The 25,646-nt window shown below is 46.9% G+C and overlaps 2 protein-coding genes across 3 annotated transcripts; one reads left to right on the top strand and one right to left on the bottom strand.

Moving 5' to 3' along the window:
- The first annotated feature begins 2 nt into the window (after positions 1-2).
- On the top strand, positions 3-15,844 carry SRRD (SRR1 domain containing). Its single transcript, XM_003419164.4, has 7 exons — positions 3-178; positions 2,769-2,809; positions 4,199-4,467; positions 4,572-4,670; positions 6,991-7,145; positions 7,638-7,683; positions 8,105-15,844. The coding sequence occupies exons 1-7, from the start codon at positions 3-5 to the stop codon at positions 8,312-8,314; spliced, it is 996 nt and encodes a 331-aa protein (XP_003419212.1). The 3' UTR covers positions 8,315-15,844.
- TFIP11 (tuftelin interacting protein 11) lies at positions 8,609-25,612 on the bottom strand. Of its 2 annotated transcripts, XM_064272518.1 has the most exons (13): positions 25,520-25,612; positions 23,408-23,625; positions 21,246-21,399; positions 20,395-20,551; positions 18,574-18,701; positions 16,462-16,614; positions 14,310-14,837; positions 14,082-14,188; positions 13,166-13,334; positions 12,411-12,654; positions 11,715-11,857; positions 11,049-11,214; positions 8,609-9,050 (listed from the first exon to the last, which is right to left on the bottom strand). In XM_064272518.1, the coding sequence occupies exons 2-13, from the start codon at positions 23,614-23,616 to the stop codon at positions 8,695-8,697; spliced, it is 2,514 nt and encodes an 837-aa protein (XP_064128588.1). In that variant the 5' UTR covers positions 23,617-23,625; positions 25,520-25,612; the 3' UTR covers positions 8,609-8,694. The 2 variants fall into 2 exon arrangements, with proteins under 2 accessions (XP_064128588.1, XP_064128589.1); XM_064272519.1 differs by lacking the exon at positions 11,049-11,214 and having other exon boundaries at positions 8,895-9,050.
- Positions 25,613-25,646: the final 34 nt, after the last annotated feature.

The following is a 25,646-nucleotide window of genomic DNA, read 5'->3' as shown; positions in this document are numbered from 1 at the left end:
GAATGGCCGCGGCGGCGGCGGCGGAGGCGGCTGCGCTAGAACCCTGGCGGGCGGCATCTCGGCGGAAAAGGCGCTCGGCTGCGCGGCGACCAGGGCAGAGAGAGGCGGCAGCCCGGGGCGCCGAGGGGGACCCCGAGGCGGACAGTGCAGCCGTACTTCGTCGTATCCGGGAGGCCGGGTGAGTGCGGGATCGGCCCTTGATTGGAATCCCGATGCCTGGAGGACCCTCTTCGAGCCTCAGCCTCCCCTTCTGTAAAGTGGGGAGAACTGCAAACGTTTCAAGAAGTTATTGTGAGGATTTAACGGACACCGTGAGCTCATTACAGGTCTACGTATAGTAAGAGCTCAGTAAAGGTTGTTATCCCTTTTATTTCGATTACAGCTGCGGGATCTTTGCCAAGTTACGTAATGACTATATGCTTCAGTTTTCTCATCTGTGAAATGGGGATGAAAATAATATCTACATAGGCGTATTTTGAAGATTCAGTGAATTAGTGAATGTAAACCACTTAGAACAGTGCCTGGCATGTGGTAAGCGCTATAGGAATATTCTCTGTTAATGTTATGCCAGTTTTGGTTATTATTGGTAGTTGACACAAGAGAAGCAGAAGGAGCACATCATTGTCATCTTCGTTATTATCATTATTAGTTTACTGAGCAGCTGCTGTGTGCCTGGCACTGGATTAAGCATTTTACACACTTTATCAGTTTTGACCATTGCAGCCACACTAGGGATGTAGACAGTCAGGTCTTAAAGAAGAAGATGTGGAACCAGATTTCAGCCTCAGATCTTTGTGGCTCCAAAACCTGTGTTTCAAGGTTTCCATTATTCTGGATGCTTATCCCTCCATGGCACTAATGGTTACGTGCTCCGCTACTAGCTGAAAGGTTGGTGGTCTGCGCCCGACCTAAGGTGCCTCAGGAGACAGGCCAGGTGATCTGCTTCAGAAAGGTCGTGGCCTTGAAAACGCTATTAAGCATTTCTACTCTGTACACACGGCGTCACCATGGGTCTGAATCTACACCATGGCAAATAACAACAACAACATCCCTCCCCACTCTGCTTCACCTTGCTCAGTATCTTAACACTTAAAACAGTGCCTAAACAGAGGAAGCACTATGCCAATTTGATGGCAGCTGACAACAATGACAACTATTGTTAGTTGGAGTCTCTGGGTGATGAAAGAGTTAATGCGCTTGGTTGCTAACTGAAAGGTTGGCAGTTCCAGTCCACCCAGAGGCGCCTTGGAAGAAAGGCCTGGTGTCCTACCTCTGAAAAAATCAGCCAGTGAAAACTCTATGGGGCACAGCTCTACCCTTGACACACATGCAGTCGCCACGACTCTAGTTGACTCGACAGCAACTGGTTACTATTATTTAGTGTTATTATCCTTATCTGCAGTCCTGTAAGGCTCAGTAAATAACAGCCTTTGTTAGTACTTCTTCGTGGCATCTGAAGGACCATCACAAGGGCAAGAAGTTAGTCATTTTGTGGGTTTTCTCCCGCAGAGGGGCATGGTAGAATTAGAGCCAAGAGGCATTGGTGACCCAGAGGTTACCACTGAATAGAAAGAAGTTGCTGACCAGCTGGCAGAGCCTGCGACAAAAGCAGCAGACTTCCCCCTTACCATTTAGGGCTTTTTGCCCTTTAAAAGAGGCAGCATTAAGCTAAACTTCTCTACTTGGTGGGCTTCCTGGTTATGCAATTAGGTGAGAGAGATTCTGAGATTCTGAATAAAGTTTTTCCTATAGCACAAACAGACTCCATTCACCTGGCAGGTTCAGGTCGGGGAAGGAATCCCACTGCCCTGAGTGGGGAGGGGCCCAGCACGTTCTGTGCTATTCTCATGTGTGCACACTTGGTCAGGTTTACAGAGCACTTCTGTGTTCATTAGAACTTTCCTTTCCCCTCTGTGAGGAATGTGGGGAGAGCTCTGGGCAGATCTTTTCCTTTCACTCTCTGAGCCCTCTGAATACTTATTGGTTCAAATCTAGCTGTAAATCTTTGTAGAAACAGACTGCCACCTCTTTCTGCCGAGGAGCGGGCTGGTGGATTCAAACTGCCCCCCTTCCAGTTAGCAGCTGAGGGCTTTAACCACTTTGCCAGCAGAGCTCCTAATTCACTGTTGGTTTTGTTTTGCTCTTTTTTTTTTTGTTTTGCTCTGGATTTGTAGAAACCAGTTGACTTGAATAAACAAAAACCAGACACTCGCTTTTGTCTCTTCCTTTACTTTCACCATAGAATTATTTACAGTAATGGCTGCTGACTGAGTACTTACTATATGCAAAGCACTGTGCTAAGTGTGTAACTCATTTAAACCCCCCTGTAACCCCCCATGTTAAGTCCGATTCTTATTCCTATTTTAGAGATGAGGAAACTAAAACTCCGAAAGGTTAAATCCACGTATATAACAACTGTGGAGGTGTTCCTCTGTGCCACGCTCTGTTGTGGACCAAGGATATAGCAGTAAACAGAACAGACCCAGGCTCAGCCCCCATGGAGGTCGCTGTCTAGACCTGTCCCTGGGAATCAGGGGCCTCCTCCAGGAACCTTCTCTTGTGCCCTCTCTGAGCACCAGCAGCACGTGCTCCAGCCCTGGGCATGTTTGCCATGTGTCCTCCTTCTCCCATCAGTGGGTGAGAGTGGGCTCTGTGTCTGAGGGCTCCTCAGCCTCATTACATCCAGTTCAGTTCATGGTAGGGGTGCAAGTCATTGTTATGGCAGCTGCAGAAAGATGGGCATTGATTGCACCATTTTCTCTCAACAGGGAGGACCTGCTTCTCTCTGATTTCTGGAGTTCAGCACTAGGTGGGTACCATCAGGTAGAGGGCAGGTGTGGTGGGAGTGGGAGGAGGGACTGGAAGGAGGGATGGCCTGTATTTGGGCAAAGAAGGGAATCCAGTCCTCGTTTGGGGACAGTTTGCTTCACACAGCAGTGTGCACACCAGATTCTAACTTCCCCCTTATGGCTGTATGTCTTTTGGGACTTAATTAAATCTGATCCTCAGTTTATCTGTCAAATGGGGATGATAACATGCATATTCCCTCATGTAGTTTTGAGAATTAAATGGGGGTAGTTAAGAGCCTAGAACAGCTCTTGCCTGCTGCACAGGAGACAATAAATGTTAGCTGTCATCATCATTACCATTATTTTATTATTATTCTGGGGGGGGGGTAGTTTATATTTATCCTGATGTTTTTCCTTGACATGACAACATAGACTTTTCCACCCATGCAGGTATAATGTCTTCCTCAAGATAACGGGTGGCAACATAACGCATGGAGTGAACATGCTGTAGTTATAATTTTTATTAAGGGACATTTAGTTTATTTCCTTTTTTTACTTACTTCTTTGTTGTCATTATACATAACTTTGCGGTGTCTTTATGCAGAAAGCTTTTCCCAAATGTAGGATGATTTTCTTAGGATATATTCACAGAAGTAGAATAGTTAAAGGCAGTGACCAACTTGATATCCGTTGTTAAGTTGTTGTCTAAAAACCTGTGACTAGTTTATTCACCTACCAGCTAGGACTAATTGAGCCAGTTTTTCACGGCACCTGTCCTAGCTTTGTTTTAAAATATCTTGGCCAATTTGATAGGCGAAAATTGGTATCTTATTGTTGAAATGAATGGCTTTTTGTGTTTTATTGGGGGGGGGCTGTATACAGATTTGTTCAGCAGAATTCAGTACTAACATAAGGAGGGGTGAGAGAACTCATCTGTATGTGAGAAAATTCAAATAGGAGAATATATTCTATTAGGCTCTTGAAGGCCCCAGCCTACTTTTTCATGTTTGGATTCGTTGCACATTAAATATTCTTATTCCCAGTTGTTTATAGTGTGATTTGAGAGCTATGTTCCTCCATTCTTTGTTTAAAAAAAAAAAAAAAGGTTATTCAGAACACAGGCTGCCTGTAAATGGAAACCGTACCCATGAACGAAACCTATTTTTTGCGTAAAAAATTATCTTAGGTTGTAAGGCTTGGGAGTCACGAGGACAGACTGGCCTTTCAGTTTTGGATGGGGATGGCTGTGTGTCCCAGGCATGCTCAGGAGTGAGGCAGGTTGCTCTTCTCGCTGAGTTGGCAGCCTTTCCTGTCCTGTTCCCTTTCTCTGGGCCTGTGGATGTGTTTTGTGGGGGGTTCATAGGGTCAGGGCATGTCCTCTGACTGCACACAGGGACCGGCTCTTTCAGAAACCATCAACAGGTGCCTTAGGAAACATCAGGAACAACTGAAGGCCCTTGTAGGGACTCTTTCAGAAGCCCTCGGAAACCTGCATCTTGACTCATTGCCACACGAGCCAGACGTGGCCTGTGACTACATCCCGGGGGAGACTGGGGAGACCCTGGTCACAGGAGCCTGCCCCTTGAAGTGCGTGTGTTACGGCATTGGGAACTTTGCCACCTGCGTCATAGCTAGAAACCAGCTAACGTTTTTGCTGCTTTTCCTGGAAGAGTGCCAGGTAAGCTTTGGATCATCTTTATCATCTCTCCCTGGTGCCTCGGACACAGTGGGCACACACATCCTTGACTGAAATCCATGAGTCATTCATCCCTTCTCCTGTAGGTTCCCAGAAGTCACTGCTGCGTGTATGACCCTCTGTTCAGCCAAGTGGAGATTGCAGTTCTGAACGCCCTGGGTGTGACTGTGCTCAGTGAGAACGAGGTAAGTGGTTTAGGAGAGGGCTGTGTAAATCCTGACCAGACTGACACCAGACTGTCCCATGACATCAGTTTTTATTGAAATGGTGGTCATTTCTATCCAGTGCATGCTTTCTTTCTCAGTGCCTGTAATAGATGATTAATCAATCAATTATCCACATTTTGGCTTACGCTGTACCCTTGTCAGAAAATAAAAATAAAAAATACAGCTACACAAATGGCATGAAATAGATTTGCAGAATTCTTGTGAGAAGTCTTGCTTCAGAAATTATCCTAAGTTGGTATTTACTGCTGTTATTTAAAAATAGCAAATATATACAAAAAAGAATTGAAAACAGGGACTCAAATAGACATGTGTACACTAATGTTTGTTGTAGCATTATTCACAACACCCAGACTATAGCAACAACCCAACTGCCCACCAACAGATTGAGCAGAGTAAGAAAATGTGGTATGTCCACACACGGGCATATCACTCAGCCATAAAGAGAAATGAAGTTCCGATACATGCTACAACATGGATGAGCCTTGAAAACACTATACTTACTGAAATAAGCCAGACACAAAAGGACAAATACTGTGTGCTCCCACTGATATGAAATATCTAGAATAGGCTAATTCACAGAGACAGAAAGTAGATGAGTGGTTACCAGGGGCTGAGGGGAAGGAGGAATGGGGGTTAATATTTAATGGTTACACAGTTTCTATCTGGGATGATGAAAAGGTTGGAAATAGATGCTGGTGATGGTTGTTCAACATGGTGAATGTGATTAGTGGCACTTAAACATACCCGTACAAATGATTAAAATGGCAAATTTCATGTTATGTATGTAGTTTAGGAGCCCTGGTGGCAGAGCAATTAAGAGCTTGGCTGCTAACCTAAGGGTTGGCCGTTCAAATCTACTAGCCAGTCCTTGGAAGCCCTGTGGGGCAGATCTGCTCTATCCTATAGGGTCACTAGGAGTCAGAATCAACTCAACAGCAATGGGTCTTTATGTGTATTTCACCACAATAAAACTTAAAAATAAAACAGAGCACGCAGTCTTGGTGCCTCAAGTGAGGTCTTTCTGGTTGGGTTTTACCCTGACCAGGGCAGGTCATAAGGGGTCAGAACATCTCCCCTCTTTGAAACAGGAGCCCAGTCACACCCGTAGCACCTGGCTGTAGGTTGTGAATAAATTCTCTGCCCACCCCCATACCCCTAAAAGAGTTGACGTTCAAGTTTTCGGGGACCTCTTGAAAAAAGAAATTCATTACACAAGCTGAAGGCACATACTTCTGACTTTAGTTGTGCACTGGCCTAAGGATTACAATCGTTGATTCCTGTGTGTGCCAAACAGCTGTCTTACTGCTTAGTATAAAACATGAAAATTAGGCACAGCTGAGAGAAGAGTCATTCCCGATCTTGGCAAGGTCCTAAAACACTGTCACTCAACTCAAATACTCTTCTCTGGGTGCCTGCTGTCTGCTAGGCCAGGAGTTTGAGGGGACCATGATAAATGAGAGCCAGTCCCTGTCGTCAGGGAGCCCACGGTCACATCAAGGCATGTGGCCTGTTATCAAGTGAATGATAAACAGGACAGTGGAGTAGAACCACGTCGCAAAGCCACGTACAAGGAACAGAGGCAGTCCAGGGGAAGGAGACCCACTCTGTTTAGGGGCCACAGAGGAAGGTTTCCTGGAGTCTGAGCTGGGTTTTGCAGGTCTGCCAGGAGTTGGCCAGATGGACAGGTCCAGGATTGCAGACAGCCTGTGCAGAGCCATGAAACAGAACTGAGTGGTCAGGAGACCAGTGCCAGGTGACCAGGGAAGCTGCAGGCAGGGTGGAGAGGGAACAGCCAGAGAGGCACAGCAAAGGGCCCTATGTCCCCTACAGCCCAAGGAGTTTGGCTGTAGAGCAGCGGTTCTCAGTCAGGGGTGATTGTGTCCCCATGAGGGGACATTTGGAGTGCCCTCATTTATGACAGATCTGCAGAAAGTGGCACAGGAAGCGTGGACGATTACTGAACACAGTCTGTGGGGGACAGTAACTTGCTGCCTCTCCTGCCCTTACTTTCATGGACCCCAAGAAGCCCCTTCGTTAGAGCTTTGTGTTGATGGGACACACATTTGTCAAGTAAAAACCAAAGTTCTTTTGGGACATCATGGTTTTTCTTTATTTTTAATCCCATAAAATTTTATAGATTTCATACACACTACTGTAGGCCATTCCACAATGGAATGATTTGACACTTCAGCTCATTATTAACCTACATCCTTATCTCTACCTCACCTTGCTGTAAGAAGTCTAAGAACGTTGACACCTGCTGCTGTTGTGTCCTCAGGAAGGAAAGCGGAGCATTTGTGATGAGCCCACCATCTTTTATATGCTCCATTGTGGGACAGCTTTGTACAACAATCTTTTATGGAGTAACTGGTCAGTAGATGCCCTTTCCAAAATGGTCATCATTGGAAACAGCTTCAGAGGACTTGAGGAAAGGTAAGCCTGTGACAGCTGGGATTCTATTGAGGCTGAGGTAAAGCCTCTCACTCAGGTTTGACCCACCCGAGCAGGAAACGCTTCCGCTACTCTTCTGCACTTGGGAAAGGCTTTTTGTAGGGAACTGGACAAAGGGTCAAGGACAGGAGCATTCAGAACCTCAAGTCGAGATAGGAAGCCAGGAGTCTGTCAGCAGTTGCCCCCTCCCTTACCACAGACAAAATGCTTTTTAGAAATGGGAAAAGCCATTTGATTTCTCTGCTGACAGCTGCACACCATCATTCTGTTTCTCGTTGCTTCTGCACCTGCTCTGTCCTTTCTCTTGAATGCACGGAACGAGTGTAGCTGCCGGGATGTTCACATTTTCTACTAAATATCTAAGCTACCCCGTGCCCGATATTTTTCTGAGTTCTTAAATCATCTTGTCTGACTGCCTTAAGTTTAATTAAGCTACCCTCATATCTCCTAATTGTGGTTTCTTTTTATTTCCAGGTTGTTGACAAGGATTCTGCAGAAAAATTATTCCTACATTGCAAAGGTATCTATCTGGACAAAGGGAACGGGATAGAAACAGGTGTGAATTCACATTCTCTCTCTTACTGGGAAGAATTCCACCTCTACATCTGTAGGAAGAAAACTCTTTAGGGGCTAACAGAAGGCAGAGTAAAGTTACCGTCTTGTCCGTGAGCTCTTTCTTCATCCTTCCAGAAAGCTAAGGCATGTTAGTACATCTCATTTTTTTCCCTAATTTCCTTGATTCTTGGTATCAGAGTCTAACATGTCCACTGCTTAGGGGCTTTCAATGCATTACACAAGAGCATTTAAAACAAAATATCCTTTTCCTTATTTTTTAAAAAAGAGAACACGGGGGTGAAAACTAATGGAAATATAACCCGGAAGAATGGGGGTGACAGTGCTTATCAGGCTTTCACCTTTTACACTTGAGTTTTTCTGCTCAGATTTCCCAAGGCCTGGAGGAGCTTGAGTTTCCTCAGACTTCACAGTACGTGGACATATTCAATGACATCTCCGTCCACTGGTTCCCTGTACAAAAGCTAAAACAACTCCCTGTGGATACGTGGGCGTTCCAGGAAGAACCGGATTATCAAGACTGCGAGGACCTTGAAATCATCAGGAACAAGACAGAAGACCCTTCAGCTACTGACTGAAACTCATTATAACGTATCCAGTGTTGGCTGAGGTAGGAGAGTCTGCCACCAGAGAGGAAAGGGAAGGCTGTGGGGCAGGAATGCAGAGAGCTCCAGTGGGCCAAATTTGAGAGACAGAAACAGGAAATACATCAACTTGGCTATCCTGCTTGGAGGATGATAAGCGTTAAGGACTTGGTGTAAAGATTTACGCACATCGGTAAATAAAGTAGCATGATCATGTTCTCCATCCCTTCTGGGTGACCCTGCCTGACAGGGGGTATCTCCTGAACAGATAGAAGTGCCCTTTGGAAGTTCATTTAAAATACTTTTATTCACAGGAAACATTTTGAATGCCCTCTGAGGTCCAAGTCTTGGGCCTGCTCCGGCCCTGCGGCCATCTACTTGGCCATGTCGATCAGGCTCTGCAGGGAGGTGGGCACCCAGGTCTTTTCCCCCTGGACAAACACCACTCCCCGGTCAATGTAGATCACAATGCGGCCGAAGGTGTAGAGCTGCTTCCCCTCATGCCGCTTCCCGATGACGGGCATGAAGACGATGTTGTGCTCCTCAGCCTTGGTCTGGATCAGGTCCTTGAAGTTCATGGGCACCGAGCTGGCAGCCACACCAATGCCCCTCTGGGCCATGTTTTCAGCTTCCCGCCGCTCCTGCATGGCCTCATACTGGAAGTCCTTCCTCCGCTCTGTGTGGGTGAGGTAGGCGATGTTCTCCCGTGCTCCGGGCTGCATGTAGGCACCTGAGATACACAAGGGCAGGGGGTGAAGTGTTTCTAAGATGTATGTAAATGGAGACATGATGTGGCCCGAGTCTGGGTGTGCCAGAGGTGCAGTCTCTATAAAACCTACTAGTGACTCACTGAAGGGTGGGCAGCTCTGCCTCAAAGGCACGAAGCACCAAAACAAGATGACCTAGTACCTTTGGGGAAAGTTTAGACAACTGTGGTTGACAGCACATTAAAATCACCCTGAGAATATTTTAATATGTAGCAAACAGGATTAAATAGTCATCATAAAATATCTGAAAAGAATTTACCATTTCAGAGCTGGAAGCTTGACAGACAATTGCTGGTCACTGTGCCATTCCTACCTTGCTTGGTAGAGTTTGCACTCCACCCTGCTAAAGCTTTGAGAACCTTGAAAAACACTGGCCTACACTAGTTACACTGAGCTTTTTACACCCCCTCTCCCTGGGAGGAATTTAAGTGTACTTGGGGAACCAAAACATGTATATGCAAAGGTTAACACAGGACCACAAACGTCAAGTGCTAACTGAGGGGCAGGGTACAGTTCTGGAAGCATGAGGCCTGGGTGGCTAAGGAAGTTTCTAGAGACTGTGAAATGGAGGTAGGACTTAAGTAGAGAGAAGCATGTAAATACGCCTGTCTCATTAAATATAGTATATAGATATATAACCAGGACTTAAAATTGCTTCCATGTAATAGGCTAAATAGAAAAGCCAACTCAGAAAATAATGGATTCGACGGCACTGGATTTTGTTGGAGTCCCAGCTGCCACCGGAGCTGTGTGACCTTGAACAAGCTCTTGGCCTCACTGAGCTTCTCTGTGAAATGGAGTTGGACCATGTGATTGAATTGCAAACGCTATGAATCACCTACTTAGCCTCAGATGTCAGCACACTGTAAAACGGTGTGCTGAAACAGGCTCCCCAGTGGAAAAACACAAGCGTACGTTCATTTACTTATGATCCACGCAGAACGGCTGACCTGAACTACAAAGCTGTGGGAAGAGACCCACACAGGATCAGTGGACTGCCGACTTCGGACACTTAATACAAAAGACACCAGCTTTTAAGTGCTATGTGCAGAGTGTCTTATTAACTCACTTCATCCCCCTTGTAAACTATGAAGTAGGTATCGTTGCTGTTTTACAGGGAGAGAAATGGGGCTAAAGGTTAAAGTCTGGACTGCAACTCAACACTGTTGGCTGCAACCCCAAGCTGCCGTGCTTAAGCAGCACACAGGACGCCGGCTGAGCAGATGCACGCGTGGCCCTACAAGGCCAAACGGTGCAGTGGGACAAAGGTGGGCATGGAGCTGGGCTGCCGGTTAAATCCAGGTATGAGTCAGCTACATTCAGGGAAAAACGTCCCCCCGGCATCAGGAGGTCTCGACAGTGGGTGCTAGCTAACCGTGAAACTGAATATGGTGGAGAAGAGTCAGCAGTGTCTGGGGGGCTTCACTGTATCTTAAAACCCCACTGCCATCTAGTCGATTCCGACTCATAGCGATCCCTGGTGGCGTAGTGGTTAGGAGCTAACACTGCTAACCAAAAGGTTGGCAGTTCAAATCCACCAGGTGCTCCTTGGAGACTCTATGGGGCAGTTCTACTCTGTCCTATAGGATCGCTATGAGTCACTTAAGCTTTGGTTTAAGCAGCCTACAGGTGTCTGGAAACTCTCATTGTGTGTCATTTACATATTCAGAAACACGGAGCCCAGTGCCAACCAAAAAAATAAAATAAAAAAAAAACCAAGCCCATTGCCAATGAGTCAATTCTGACTCACAGCAACCCTACAGGACAGGGTAGAATGGCACCAAAGGGTTTCCAAGGCTGAAATCTTTACGGAAGGAGACTGCCATATCTTTCTCCTGTGGGGCAGCTGGAGGGGTTGGAACCTCTAAACTTTTCAGTCAGCAGCCGAGAGCTTCACCACAGTGCCACCAGGGCTCCTCAACCCAGTGCCAGGACATACACAAATGGGAACCCCCACTCACCAACATTGGAGGACACAGCCCTGTTCATGATATCAAGTGCTTCGTTAAATTTGTCCTTGACAGATGGGTGGGCCAGCACTTGGTCTGAGAACATGGATTTCCAGCCCAGGTACCACTTAGTGATCTCCTCGTAATTGGGGCTGTTACTGAGCCAGGAGCACAGCACCTGCCCCCAAAGACACAAACAAGAAACACTCGCACCCACAGCAACAACAACTGGGAGCAAAATTCCAAAGGGATTGTTTGTTTTCCATCCTGGTCCTACAAGCTGCTGACATTACTTACAGGGACTTACAATTCCCTAAGTCTGGCACTTAAAAGTATGGATTCTGGAGTCAGTTTGGTAGCTCCGTGACCTTGCACATAAACTCTGAGCCTCAGTCTTCATATGTGTACAATGGGAATACTACAGCCCAGAACCCAGAGGACCATGGTAAGGAGTCAACAAGATAATGCAACTAAATCTTACAACAGCACCTGGCACATGGCAACTGTTCCATCAACGGTGGCCACTTGTTATTAACTCAGCCCTACTCTGAAGCGTATAATTTATTCTCGTTCTGTACTTAACGGTGCTGTCATCTGACGGCTATCCAAGGCCTGAACACCTGCAGTCAGGCCTGGGCAGATAATTCCATGACTCCCCTCCCCCAGGCCCCAGCGCACCTGAAGCCACTTGGGGAAGAAGTGCTTTTCGAGAAGCCCCACGAGGCTGGAGACGGAGATCATCCCCTCCCAGTCGATCACCCAGTAAAAGGCGTCCATGTGCTGCTGGTGGGGGTTGATGACCAGCTCCCCGAGGCACATCCCTGGAACAGAAACCCAGTCTCTGAGGCTCAGCTCTCATCCTGCCCAAGCCACAGATGCAGAAGGAGCACACTGTCACCAGGTGTCAGCCTCTGATCTGCTTTTAAAAGTCCATTTTAAGCTCCTGACATAATTCTTAAAAACCAAGTTTTGTTTCTAACCCAGAAATAACTCCTTTCATTTAAAAAAAAAAAAAAAAACAACTATATTTGGAATAAAATACCACCAAATTTTGAGAACACCACTGGATAGCCTATTACCAGAAGCCAAAACCGGACCAGTCAGGAAAAAACCATGCGGCACACTGACTTTCACGTTGGCCCTGGAGACATCTAGTCACTGCTGTGAGTAAACAGCAGTAAGAATTTGCTGGTTCCATTTCTACTCAGCCTCAGTGCACAAAACAGCACCTTTGATATACTGAGAAACATTGTGCCCTAAGCTTTTTCACAAAACTCAAAGGTCACGTTCCCAGAAGCAGAGTCGTCACAGTGGGCCACTGAAACCACAGTACTGAAGCCACTGGACTTGGAACGCATTTCCCCCTTCACTTACCCAGCTTGGGCACGATGTTCTTGACCATGAACGCTTCCCAGGAGCCGGGGGTGAAGACATCCTTCCATGGCTGGAGGATGAGCTTGGCCGAGGAGTCGCTGGGGTGCCACTTCTGCAGAGCGCTGGACAGCTTGCTGCGGATGGGGGAGTAGAGTGGCTCCAGCCGTGCCTGCATGAGGGGGAGCCACGGGTGGATCCACGAGTGGATGGGGACAGTGTCCGTCAGCGGGTTCCAGTTTTCCACCTGTGGCGGGAATGGGGAGAGAGCCTTAACCCTGCCTGTCACAGAACCATGGTGCAGTTAATGACAAGTGCTGTCCTTGGGGAACGGGGCCACACGCTCTTTTGGCCGAGGTCTGCAGTCCTTTGCACATACGTGGAGGACCACTATCCTCTTTTTACGAAGGGAAAAGCTAGGTACAAAGGAGCAGAGAAGGCCGCTTTGTAGGCATTTTACACAACATTTTCCCCAAACAGAGACACTGACCACAAACAAATACACCCATGCAATTGTACTAAATCTCAGAAATGGCACCATTCTCATTTTACTAAATCAAGAAAATGAAGTACCTCTGGAGGGGGCATTTGGGGAAGAAATGCTGAGAAAAAGGCTTGCGTTAACATTATAGGGCAATGGCTGCTTCGTTTACAAATGCTCTTAATTCCAGGCATCAGAACAGCCCTCGGAGCATGACCAGAACTGCTGAACAAGTCCTCCTGTGACTGAGGACAACCATTTCCCCAGCTCGCCCCACCTCCTTCTGCAGCTTGGGGAAGATGAGCTGGTCCAAGATGTTGTCTGAGATCCACACGGGGATGATGTGCACCCAGCTGTCCAGGAAGTCCACCATTGGGTCACAGTGCCTTGGTTGCCACTGGGTGACGATATTTCGGACAAACGGCATCCAGACTTCCCATATCAGCCTACGAGAGAAAGGGAGAAAGAAAACTGGTTAATTGTTCTGCATGGTTACAAAGTACACTCACCACCTACCTCTCTAGAGTAAGAAACAGAAAGCGAACTGCATGGAAATCCAACCACAGAAAACCAGGTCAGTCCCCGTATCAGCCAGACCGGAGCCTGCCTCTTCCTTGCTCTCTGGGCCAATCACTCACCTTCTGGGGACTTGGTCTTCTCCTCTAGTGGCCTGGCAGACTGCTCCAGGTGTACATGAGCTCACGGCCCAGCATGAAGACCTCCTGTCTGAGCTGTCCCAGGTATAACACATGCTCCCACCTTAGCCCTCGCAAGGCTCTTCTGGACACAAGGACTATGCCCAGCTGTCCCTCTCACCCTTTGGGTCACAACTTAAATGTCACCTCCTGACACCTCTTCCCCCAGCCCCATCCAGGCAGGTGTGTGCCCTCGTAATTCTCTATCACTGCACCCAGTCTGCACCTTGTGTTTATCTGTTCACATCCTTCTCTGCCTTCCGTGGTGTCCACTTACTGGACAGGGCTGCTGCCCGGCACCTAGCCTTATATGACCCTCAACAGACACTTGACAAGCATTCGTTAAATGAACACACGTGTTAATTTAACCTCCGAGAGCAGTGCCAGCATAGAGCAGAGGGTTAACAGCCAGTTCCTCTTGCCTCCCCGAGCCATTAGCCATCCTTCCCAAGCCCCAGGGATGGCACAGACAAGCAGAGCCTGCCCTGCAGTGAGTACCTGTGAAAGGCGTCTGCTGAGAGGTCCTGCCCACCGTGGGACAAGAGCTGGTCATTCTCCAGGAGGCTTTTCCACTTGGAAATGATTTCGGTGCCATATGTGCAGTCCTGAGGACAAAGGCACACAGCTGATGTGGCTGCTGGGTGCAGAAGCCCGCCCTGACCTTGGACCCAGCTCACCAACCAAGGCCTGCCCCGAACAGGAGGCATCATTTTCCCAACGACTCACTTTGAGGGGGTCCCACTCCTTGAAGTACTCCTTCATGAGCGGGTAGACGATGGCCACGGCGAGGTCCACACGGTCGGACATCCTGTACTCCTCGTAGTACTTGTCCTGCAGGGTCTCGAAGATGCGGGCGCACTCGGCCAGGGTAAGGGGGTTGCTGCAGTTGGGCTGCATCCGCCGCTCGCACTCCTCCACCATCTCCAGGACCTTGCTGAGGTTGGAGATGACCCTCTCCTCGTGGTCTAGCACCTCGGACATCTTCTCCAGCTCGTGTGACAGGTTGACCACCATGTCCCGCTCGTACTGTAGCTGCCGGTCACTCTGGATGATCTCCTGTTCCGTGAGGTCGATGAGGAGCTGCAGGTTGTGCTCCAGCTCGGGCAGTGCAAAGCCCGGGGCCTTAGCCTCTTTGCCGGGCAGTGGTAACTGTTGCGACTGTAGTGGCAGCCCGTCGTCAGGGACATTGTGCTTATGGCTGATCTGGCTGTAGCTGTAGTAGACCTTCTGCTCACGGCCTGTCATGTCTATGACCTTGGAGGATGTGGCAGAGGGGATGCATGTTAACACTCGCATTGCTACTCTACCAAACAGATGCCTAAGCTTGGGGAAGGGCATGATGCCAGTGGAAATGTGTAAACCCACACTACTCAGCAGAGCTGGAGCATGGCAGGGTCTCTAAATGGGATCCTTGCAGTACTAGATTAAAGGAGACTCAAGGGACAAAGCAATCAGATGCAATCAGCACTTCTGGGCTGGATCCCATTTGGACAAACGACAAGTAGAAGACTCTTTAGGAAAGCCGAGAGTATCTGAATAGACAGTACTTCTGAAACAGAATTGCCACCACTTTAAATGAATGTGTGATCCGTGACCCACTGGCTCAGGAATCACCAGGCAAAGAATATGAAATGCAGAGTCCTTGGTTCCAATATAGAGCTGTCGCCTCAAAATCTCCCAGTTGCAACCTGGGCATCTTCATTCCTTGTAAGGTTCACTAGATACCTGTGATGCACGCTGACACTTGAGAACAGCCACTGAAGGCTCTCTTTGAGCTCTACAGTCTCCTCAACTGTATATATATGTATGTACGTATCCCATGCACCAATGACAAAAGAAAACTGTCACCATTGTTCTTTGGCTACTGAGGAAAATAATGGGAAACCTAAGACGCTGCAAATAAAAGTGGCTGAAAACTGACTCCATTTAAAAAGAAAGGTATACAACTCATCAGAAATGAAAGGGACTGGTCAGCGGGTGGGAGAGAGACGCTGATGAAGAGTGAGCTAATTATATTAGGTGGGCACTTGAGATTGTGTTGGCAACTCTTGTCTGGAGGGGGGATGGGAGGATAGAGAGAGAGGGAAGCCGGCAAAATTGTCAAGAAAGGAGAGACTGAAAGGGCTGACTCAAGAGGGGGAGAGCAAGTGGGAGTAGGGAGTGAGATGTATGTAAACTTATATGTGACAGACTGATTGGATTTGTAAACGTTCACTTGAAGCTTAATAAAAAGATATTAAAAAAAAAAAAAAAAAAAGAAAGGTATATTCAAGGCTAGTGAAGATGCCCTGAGGACTCTCTCATGCTTGTCAGAGAATGAGAATACAACCTTCCCGAAAAACAATTTGGTGATAAGGACTCAGAGTCTTGAATACTTTCATATCCTGGTGGTAGGGCTTGTAGGAATCTATCCTCAAGAAATATCCAAGAGACCGAGCTTTATATACAAACTAGCCTGCCAACAACCAAACCAAAACAGAAGGTAAAGGTGTAGCAACAGAGGTCGGATCAAGTATGCAGGACAGCTGCTCCCTGCAATTATGAACTCATTAAAAATGGTGTTCACACTGTGCATCTAGTAACAGGGATGTGCAGAAATCCACTGACTGTGAGCGCCATACAGGCAGGAACACCATTTTGTTTACCACCATCTCTTTGTTCCCTTAAGAGCGCCTGGCACAGAATAGGAACTCAGAACTATTACTGGATGTGGGAGTGCAGTGAGTGGGAACATGCTGATATCAAGTGAGGAAATAAAGTCGAGATCAAAGGCCTAAAGGACCTGAGAAAATGTCCAGTGATTAACTCTAGGGTGTGAGATTACTTTTGTGTCTTCCAAACACCCGCTCCTGGACCAGGTATTCAAGGGCCCCCGTACCTTGACCTGAGAAAGCTCCTTCTGGGGAGTGGTGAGTTTCTTGCTGATCCTGCCCTTGGCCTTCAACTCTTCCACTGTCTTGTAAGAGTACTTGGGCTTCTTTTTGCTTCCACTGGGGTCTTTCCTCCACTGGCTCAGCTCCTTCTGGAAATCCTGATCCGGAGGAATATAGTTAATAGAAATTTAAAAAAGGACCATTTTTTACAGCTGGTGGGGCCACCGAAACCACTAACAGACATTCACTAGCCACTTATCATCTACACCAGGCTCTATGCTAAGCGTTATGCCTTGTTGTTGTTGTTCTTGGGTGCTAGAGTCAATTTTCGAGTTACAGTGACCCCACGCGACAGACAGAACTGCCTGATAGGGTTTTCTAAGCTGTAATCTTTATGGGAACAGATCGCCAGGTCTTTCTCCTGCAGAGCCGTTGGGTGTGTTCAAACGACCAACTTTTCGGTTAGCAGCCAAGCACTTAACCGATGCTGAAACCATGGAATGATATTCCTTGCCCAGCCCCCTTAACAAACAGTGCAGTTGAAGCAGGTGCACCAGACTGGAGGACGAAACAAAATGGTGACGGCAGCATTTACTCAGCATCTACCACGGGAAGGCACTAGCTAGTTTTAAATGTACCCCATGTAAAACCTAGAAATGCAAGATAAAGAATTCTTAAAAATATATACAAAACACTGGTTTGAGTTAAAAAATGAAGGTAAACTGGCAGACCCCAAAGTCTCAAGGCAAAGACATCTTTTACCCTTGGGGTTTGCAAAAATTTCTGCAGAAGGATCTAAAGCAGAGGAGGAAACTGCTAGACTTTAGGATAGTAGAATCCAGCCCATGGAAGTGGTTTTGTGGTGGTGTTTTGCCTTTCTCACAGTGGATTAAAATTTGGAAATTTTTCTCAAAAAAAAAATCTGGGCTTCAGGTTACTTTGGGAAAATCAGAAGATGAGGCAATACTGAGGCCACATTCTCATATGGCAACAATGACCTGAAGCTGAGTGGAGGATACTCCTTTAGACAGGCTATACCCTCGTGTGTCTGCCTCAGTCCCCACCACTCCCTATTGTCTCACACCTGGCTCAGCTTCCTCCCTTGACTTCTACTGCATGCTTGCATTGTTGGCATCTAAGTCTGCAAACCCTAACTCAAACAGTAGTCAATCCCTCATTATCAAATATCTCCTTCCTCTTTAAGAGGAGAAAGTCAGTGACGAGAAAAGAAAGAACATGTGTCTTTGCCGCATCCAGCTTTCCCTCATAAATGCAAAGGGGAAAGAGACATCTTTGAATCAAGAGAGCTGCTTGCATTCTATCACTGGAGCAAAGTGATACACAGCTGCCAGTAGATGGCTCTCTGCTGCACTTGAGATGAAATCCTAGCACCAAAAAAAAGGCCTGTGGTGGGCCCCGCCCTCCTCTGTGAACCACTTCCTTCCCCTTCCCACTCTGTGTGCTACCTTCCTGCCACAATGGCCTCTTTCACAGTCTCTTAACCATTAAGCTCAGAGCTGCCCACTGAGTGTTCCCTGGCCTCTCCTCTCCCCTGTGACTGGCTCTTTTCTCTTCTGCCTGGTTTGAATTGTGATATTTCCCTAAGAGGTCTTCCCAGACCACCCCATTTAATTAAAAAAGTAGGTGACCACCCCTCCCCCCACAATCTAATTTCCCATCTTTGTACTTGTCAGCCCTTACTCTATGTCTAGCCACACCGTATTTGCGTGTTTGCTGTCCATCTCTGTCTGCCAGGCTCTAAGCCTGTTAATCGTGGCACATTCAGCCCCCAGCACAGTACCAGACAGGTGGCAGGTGTGCAATAAATATCTGAAGAGTGCTGGAATGAATGAGGAAACCCTGGTGGTGTAGTGGTTAACAGCTACGTCTGCAAACCAAAAGATCGGCAGTTTGAATCCACCAGGCGCTCCTTGGAAACCGTATGGGGCAGTTCTACTCTGTCCTATAGGGTCGCCGTGAGTCGCAATCAACTCAACGGCAACAGGATTGTTTTTTTTTTTTTTTTGGAATGCATGAAGGAATGAATGGATGAACAACCAGCCATCTGAAACGGCAGAGAACACCACCGGCTCCTCTCTGGACATCTGGTTAGTTACCTCTTCAGCTTCCTCTTCGGAGTCAACCACGGGGAAGTCTTGCAGGGACTGAGTGGTGCGCTCCGAGCCGTAAGCCCCCACAGCACCTTTTCCCTTTCTCTGTTTGGCTTCAATAGGGTTGATTATACCTGGTGAAGTTCACCAAAAGAAAAGGAGGGGGGCATCAGATCATAGCATTTCATGCGTCTGAATAAGCCACTCAGTGAAATCACACTTCCTTGCTCTTTAACAAAATAACAGGACTCGTGGAAGAGAAGTTTCCTCTGCCCACTGTTCAAGTACCATGTGACTGCAAACTTCTAAACTCCTATGCTATCCCAGCACACATCCTGCTCTCCTTAGGTTACCTGTTTCCTAAATGAGTTCTCATTTCCACCTGGACTCAGTTTTTAATGGACAGAAGAAACTGGAGTAACTCATTCATGACTGGGAACTCTGCCACGGTAAATTTTACTCTTCACTTGTTTGGAAGGCTCTAATACGGAAAGTACACTAAATCAGGTAGTGTACTGATTCTCATTAAAGTGTTCGTAATAGATATTGCAATTTAACATGAGACTCAATCGATTTTACGTAGTAGTTCGTATTTTCTACTTTGAACTTATGACATGTTTAGGCCCCGGAAAAAAAGGTTGTGTTTTTCTTATAAAAGGGTTTACAAACAAGACCACAAAAATTCAGTGAAGATTACTCCCTACTCCACCACCACCCCTTTCCACTTAAAAAAAAAAAACAAACCATTGCCATCGAGTCAATTCTGACTCATGGCAACCCTGTATGACAGAGTAGAACTGCCCCATAGAGTTTCCAAGAAGTGCCTGGTGGATTCAAACTGCCGACCTTTTGGTTAGCAGCTGTAGCTCTTAACCACTGTGCTACCAGGGTTTCCTCCTTTCCCTTTAGTACTGTTGAAATCTCAAATGAGGACTGTCCCCTTTTCATTCCAGGTCATCATTCCTACACCCAAGTTCATGTATTTTTCATACTGCTGAAGTTTTTAACATGCAACCTGGATTTAACTTTAAAAATTATCTAGGGACTGGAATTTGAATTATAGAGACGACTACTAATTATACCCCATTGGTGACTGTGCACAGGAAATAGCTCAAGGAGAAGAAGAAAATTCCTGTAAAAAATCTGACTGCTTTGTCTGAGTGACTCTGGTAATAGGCAGGTAAGAATGTGAGAGGCACTGTGTCTCATCAGGGATGGAGGTGAGGTGAGCACCGTCTGTGCTACAGAGAAAAGATGGAGGAAACCACTGGAGGATGTGCTTGGCAACGTTTAGATTTTATAACTGCTTGCCTCAAGCTATTAAAAAAGCCACATACAAGGTTTTATTGATACTGTGAAGGACAAATAACTGTTTTTGCAAAATTGAAACCTTTTGAGTAGGGACTGAGAACTCTAATGCCTCCACAGAGCCCAGGAAAGTGAATGTAAATGAGTACAGTGGGTTGGGTGGAAGAACGGAGTGGCAGAGAAGGCTGCAAAGAGAAGAACATGTGCCCTGTCCAGTGGGGCTGCTATGATTCAACCAAACCAATTCCCATCAGGCAAAACCTTCAATTTGATGTGAGACTGTCTGATTTTTTAAATATTGGCAACTAAATCAATTATCTTTAAGAAACATTGCACAGGCCGAAAAGAATAAAGCAAGGTAGTTTAAGAGAGCAACTGTCTTCTGCTGGCAGACCATGCCACTGAGTTAAAATACTTTTCAAAGGGAAAAGGCAGGGCAAAAGGAAGCCATTCCTCATTCCCCTCTCCTTTCCTCTGACTTGCACCCTTGCACAGAAGTCCAGGGCGATAGTGCGATACCTTGTGCATTCTTCCCAAGGCCCCTTCCAGGGACATAGCCCATCTTCTGAAGAAGCTTCTGCCCAATCCCTTTTGTGTGTCTTTCCCAGCTGCCAAAGTCCATGAACGACTTGGTTCCTCCAGCAAAACCTTTCTGGCTGGGTTTAAAATTGCCTCCCTGAAAAGAACAAAATTCAAAGTTTAGTTGATAGAAAAAGAAGAGAAGTCTAAGGAAGCTTTGCTCGTGCGAAGATGGCCTGGCAGTCCCAGGGCATTATAAAAAGTGTCACACCACAGGGACCATTCCCAATGCCAACTCTTCAGACAGGGACTGGACTGGGCTATGGGACAGAAAATGATACTGGTGAGGAGTGAGCATCTTGGATCAAGTAAACACATGAGACTATGTGGGCAGCTCCTGTCTGGAGGGGAGATGAGAGGGCACAGGGGGTCAGAAGCTGGTTGAATGGACACGAAAAGAGAGAGAGGAGGGAAGGAGTGTGCTGTCTCATTGTGGGGGAGAGCAACTAGGAGTATATACAGTCCCCAGTGCCGTCGAGTCGATTCCGACTCATAGTGACCCTATAGGAGTATATAGCAAGGTATGTATAAATTTTTGTATGAGAGTCCAACTTGATTTGTAAACTTTCACTTAAAGCACAATAAAAATTTAAAAAAAAAAAAAAAAAGTGTCACACCGCAAATATCTGTGATGTCCATCAGGTAGGAAAAGAGACTGCATTGCACACCTCAAAGAAACCCACTGCTCCCACCAAGTTCCGGGTGAGCCCCCTCCTTCTAGGGAGACACTAGGGCCACAATGACCTTTGAAGGACATTATGAAGGTCATAATCCTGCAATAAAGACCATACCGTTTTTAACTTCTTTGGTCCGAAGTCCTTAGGAAAGTCATCCTGCTTCACAGGGTTCTCTTCGTCATCAGAATCTGCCAGCTCTGCCTCCTCAGCCGCCCCTTTCTTGAGCCCCGCGCTGATGAAGCTGACCGGTGCAGAGTAATCCCGAGCCCTGCGGCACAGACATAAAGTCCCCCACGGCCTATAAAGACCTCTTCTGTAGCCAACCCTTGCTAGAAAGTTTGCTCATTAGAGAATTTCTTAGACTACACCTCATGGAATCCACTTTAAAAGAGTCCACATTTACTTAATGTATCAGAATACCCAAAGTGCCCAGTTCCCGTAATCCTGGCTTCCTATTCCCTTAACATCTTCCCTGATGTGGTCAATTCAAATCTCAGGCTGAAGACTTAGCAGTGTTAATGCAGGAAAAAAAAAAAAAAAACAAACACGATGTGATAATCCAGTTTTCCTTCTACACTTTTTAAATTAACTTACTTTAAAAAGCATTTGTTTCAGACACTATTCCAAGGACAGAAATCAAACAGGAGAAGAAAGGAATTCTGATAGATAAAAATCATAAAGTCCAGTAAAAGAGTTGATATGAATGGGAAGTACATGAATGATTGTATTAAACTCTTAGAAAAAGGCCCATATCCCTTAAATTTATCTAAATACGAAAATGCCTAAGAAACTAGCTCCGTGAGATAAAAAGTACTGATTTTAACCCTAACTGCTCCAAGAATAGCACTTACAATAGGTCACTAACTTCAGTTCCCTTTTGCATAAAGTGAGACTGACATATTTGTATTGTGTGGTTTGAAGAGCAAGGAGAAAAGTCTAGTGAAAAACCCTGGGGATACTGTAAACCAATGCAATCCTTATGAAATGATCAACCTAGTAATAAAACACCCCAAAGCAGCAACAGAAGGGAATTCAAGGAGTTTCTTTCCCAAAAGAGGAAATATAACTGAGTGGTTGGTGAGAAACCCAAACTCTAGAGTCAGACCCAGATTCCAATTCTAGCTCAGCCTTTGCCTAGCCACGTGACCTTTGGCCTCAGTTTCTTCATCTGTAAAGAGGGAATGGTAATAATGGTATCTTTCTCAGAAGGTAAATGAGATGACGCCATGTAATGTACCCAGAACAAGCGAGCAACTAATAAATGCTGGTGGCTATGATTATCTTATGATTACGAAATTCTTGAACCCTGATCTGTTTATTATCCGATTTTGGATTTCCTTGCCGGGTGGGAAGAGGTAGAAATGATCCCTACGCTCCTCCTCCCCAGTTCCCTTTGTGAAAATGGCACAAGCTCAGTTGGACAGGGTTCACGGGCCACAGATGGGGCAGGGCAAGATGAATCCAAATCAGTTCCACACTCCTGTCAAGTGAGCTGTGGTCCCTCACGCATGGTCTCACGCTGTGTTCAGGAAGGGAGGGGAGACTTTGAGCCTGACTCCTCCATCTCCCTGCCCCCATCCTAGCCTGGGCCTCCCCCACCTCTGCAGAGCACTGCCATGGCCTCCTTCCGGAGCTCCCGCTTCCACTGTAGCTCCATGCCTATTCTGCACATCAGCAAAAGAGCCTTCTTCAGACTGCACCACACTTCACTCTCTCTACCACCACCTCCAGGCCCCTAAGGACTTGACCTCCGGCCTCCCCTCCCATATGCTCCCCCTCCCTCTCTCCACTCCAGCCTGCAAAACCTTTTCTTTTCCTTGTGGATACCCTGCTGCCTCCCATCTAAGGCCTTTGCATCCTCCTGCCTCTCCTTCTACTCCAGTTACCTTCTAGTTCCATATCAGCTCAAGGGTCACTTCTCCAGAATGACCTTCCCTGACCTCCCTGAACAGGTCAAACACCCTAAAATGTGCTCTCCTTCAGGTCTGAAATCACAGTAACAGACTTCCAGTGTTTGTGTGAAGGGTTGATTAATGCCTGTCTCCATCCACTAGATGGATCTGTAGCCCGGGCCTGACATACAGTAACTGCTCTATAAACACTGACCGAATGACTCAATCAGCAAGAGCGGCATTCTTGCCTGAAGAGGAAAATGGACCTCCCTAGCTGATGTCACATACCTAAAGGACTCCCAGAGGCCACAAGGTCTACCCAGCGCCCTCCATCCATCTCTCCTTCCCTAAAGCAGGAAGAGCCAGCCCCACGCAGGCCAGTACCGTTTGCCTCCAAAGCTGGGTCGCTCCTCATCTGAATCTCGCTCTGCCCACACCCCGTAGGTGGCCTCTTCCTTGGTCTGCCAGTGGCGCTGCCGGTTGGGGTTGAACTCATTCTGGAGATCCCAGTCGGTGATCTCAAAGTTCTCATGCTCATCCTCGTCCTCATCCATGTGGCCTTCCCCGTCCCGGTACAAGTGGGACAGCGACATGGCCCGTCACTAAAGGAAGGGACAAAAAGGGCAGAGTCTGTGAAAAGTCCTGGAGGCAGCAATGGAAGGCTTCCTGTGAGTCCCTGCTCCTTGCTGCCTTCAGAACTTCTATGAAATTCAAAGTCTGTTACAATCATTGTTACTGTTCAATAAAGTGGACAGTTAAAGACATATTTCAGGAAACAATCAGTACTACAACAGGTGAAACAAAAGATTAATGTCTACCATCTGTGATTCTTAAAAAATATGCATTTCTCTGTCCTAGTCAATGCTGTAAGACTTCACCCACATATATACAAAAGCCACACAAAAACAACTAAGTAAATACGTTCTTCTATATATTATTGCCTCAGAAATTGGGTGGATATCTTCCCAAACCCCCGATTTTATTACTATTTTCAATTATTGAAATAGTTGTATCTGGACTTTTGGCATGGGCTCAGGAGAGTGACTTTTTCTTTATTGGTGGGGTGGGGGATGTACTTTCTGAAATAAATTACTTGAAGAGACAGACTCTTAGAGTTATCTCTCTCAATTTTCTTTCCCAAAAATGAACCTTTTCTGATGAGTTGGAAGGCAGCCGTAATTAAGAACACTACCTTAACAGTCAGGCATATGTGGATTGGAATAGAGACTCTACCTCTTGGTGGCCGGGTGATGGGACTTGGTTGTCTCTTTCTGAAATTGGGATTAGCTACTGTACCAACCTTAGAGAATATAAGGTGGTATTCAATGAGATGGAGCTTAAAAAAATCTCTTAAAACAAAAAACCAAGTCAGTTGTCGTACATGACTCCAACTCATGACAACCCCATGTGTATCAGAGTAGAATTGTGCTCCATAGGGGTTTTCAAGGGCTGATTTTTCAAAGTTGATTGCCAGGCCTTTCTTCTGAGGCACCTCTGGGTGGACTTGAACCACCAACCTTATGGTTAGCAGCCAAGTGCCTAACTATATGCACCACCCAGGGACACCAAAACCACTCAACTCATAATAAATGCTCAAAGAATAGCTGCTGCTGTAGTCATCACCCTGGTTAAGTTTATCATTGCTACTATTATTGGATTAGAGAATGAACCTAGGAAGGTGATTATGAAATCAATCAGGTGCTAAAATCACAGCCAGGGTTCAAATCTCAACTCCAACGAATACTCAGTGTGTGGGTGTTAAATGCACACGAAGTGTCAAGCATGGTGCACTGCATAGCAATACATTCGATAAGTGACAGGGACTGTGATTCTTCTCCACCAGTTGCTGACTACTTCCACAAGCAGTGTGTCAACCTCTGCTCAGCTCTGTCAGAAAGTTCCCCCCTTCTTCTTCTACTCACTGCTGCGGGTGCAGCTGGTCCCAACCTCATCCAGGAGTGCATAGGCGGTAAATGTTCTTGGAAGAGACTGGGAGTCCCAGATACATGGGAGTAAATTATACCGTTGGCTTCTGGGGCACAACCACGGTACTAATCAGAGTAGCTACGAGTTGTAGCGCCCTCAGTAGGTATTAAGTACCTGCTGGGCACTTCAGGTCGGCTACATAACGTAAGCACCAGGACACTTATACGAGGTAGATACTACTAAAGTTTCCACGCTTCAAATAACAAAAATGAGACGGGGGAGCGAAACATACGCCCTAGGTTCCACGGCTAACAGAGCTCGAACTAGAGCCTGGCCTTCTCTCCACCCTGCTGTCCACGCTACGCGGAGGTGGCCCAGGTTCTTGACTCGGCCCTGGCCCTGGCCTCAACTCCCGCGTAACCTCGAGCGGCCCCGCCCCTCTACGGGCCTCTGCAACGCCGTCTGCGAGATGGGATCCTACACCGGTGAGGCCAAGACTGCCTTTCCCTCGCCCCACTCCCCGTGGCGCAGCTCTTTCTCAGCCCGTTTCCACTCCCCGACGTAGCTCACCTCTCCGATGTCCCGCGAACCAAACACGGGCGTCTGTTCTACACCATCAACGCGCCACTCCGGCGGCCGGGACCCGGAAGCACTTAGTCAGGCGCGCCGGAAATGACGCCTGCGGCACTCACGGCTT

This window comes from Loxodonta africana, chromosome 19 (assembly GCF_030014295.1).
Source record: "Loxodonta africana isolate mLoxAfr1 chromosome 19, mLoxAfr1.hap2, whole genome shotgun sequence".
Lineage (NCBI taxonomy): Eukaryota > Metazoa > Chordata > Mammalia > Proboscidea > Elephantidae > Loxodonta > Loxodonta africana.
This window is presented reverse-complemented; position numbering and strand designations above follow the sequence as displayed.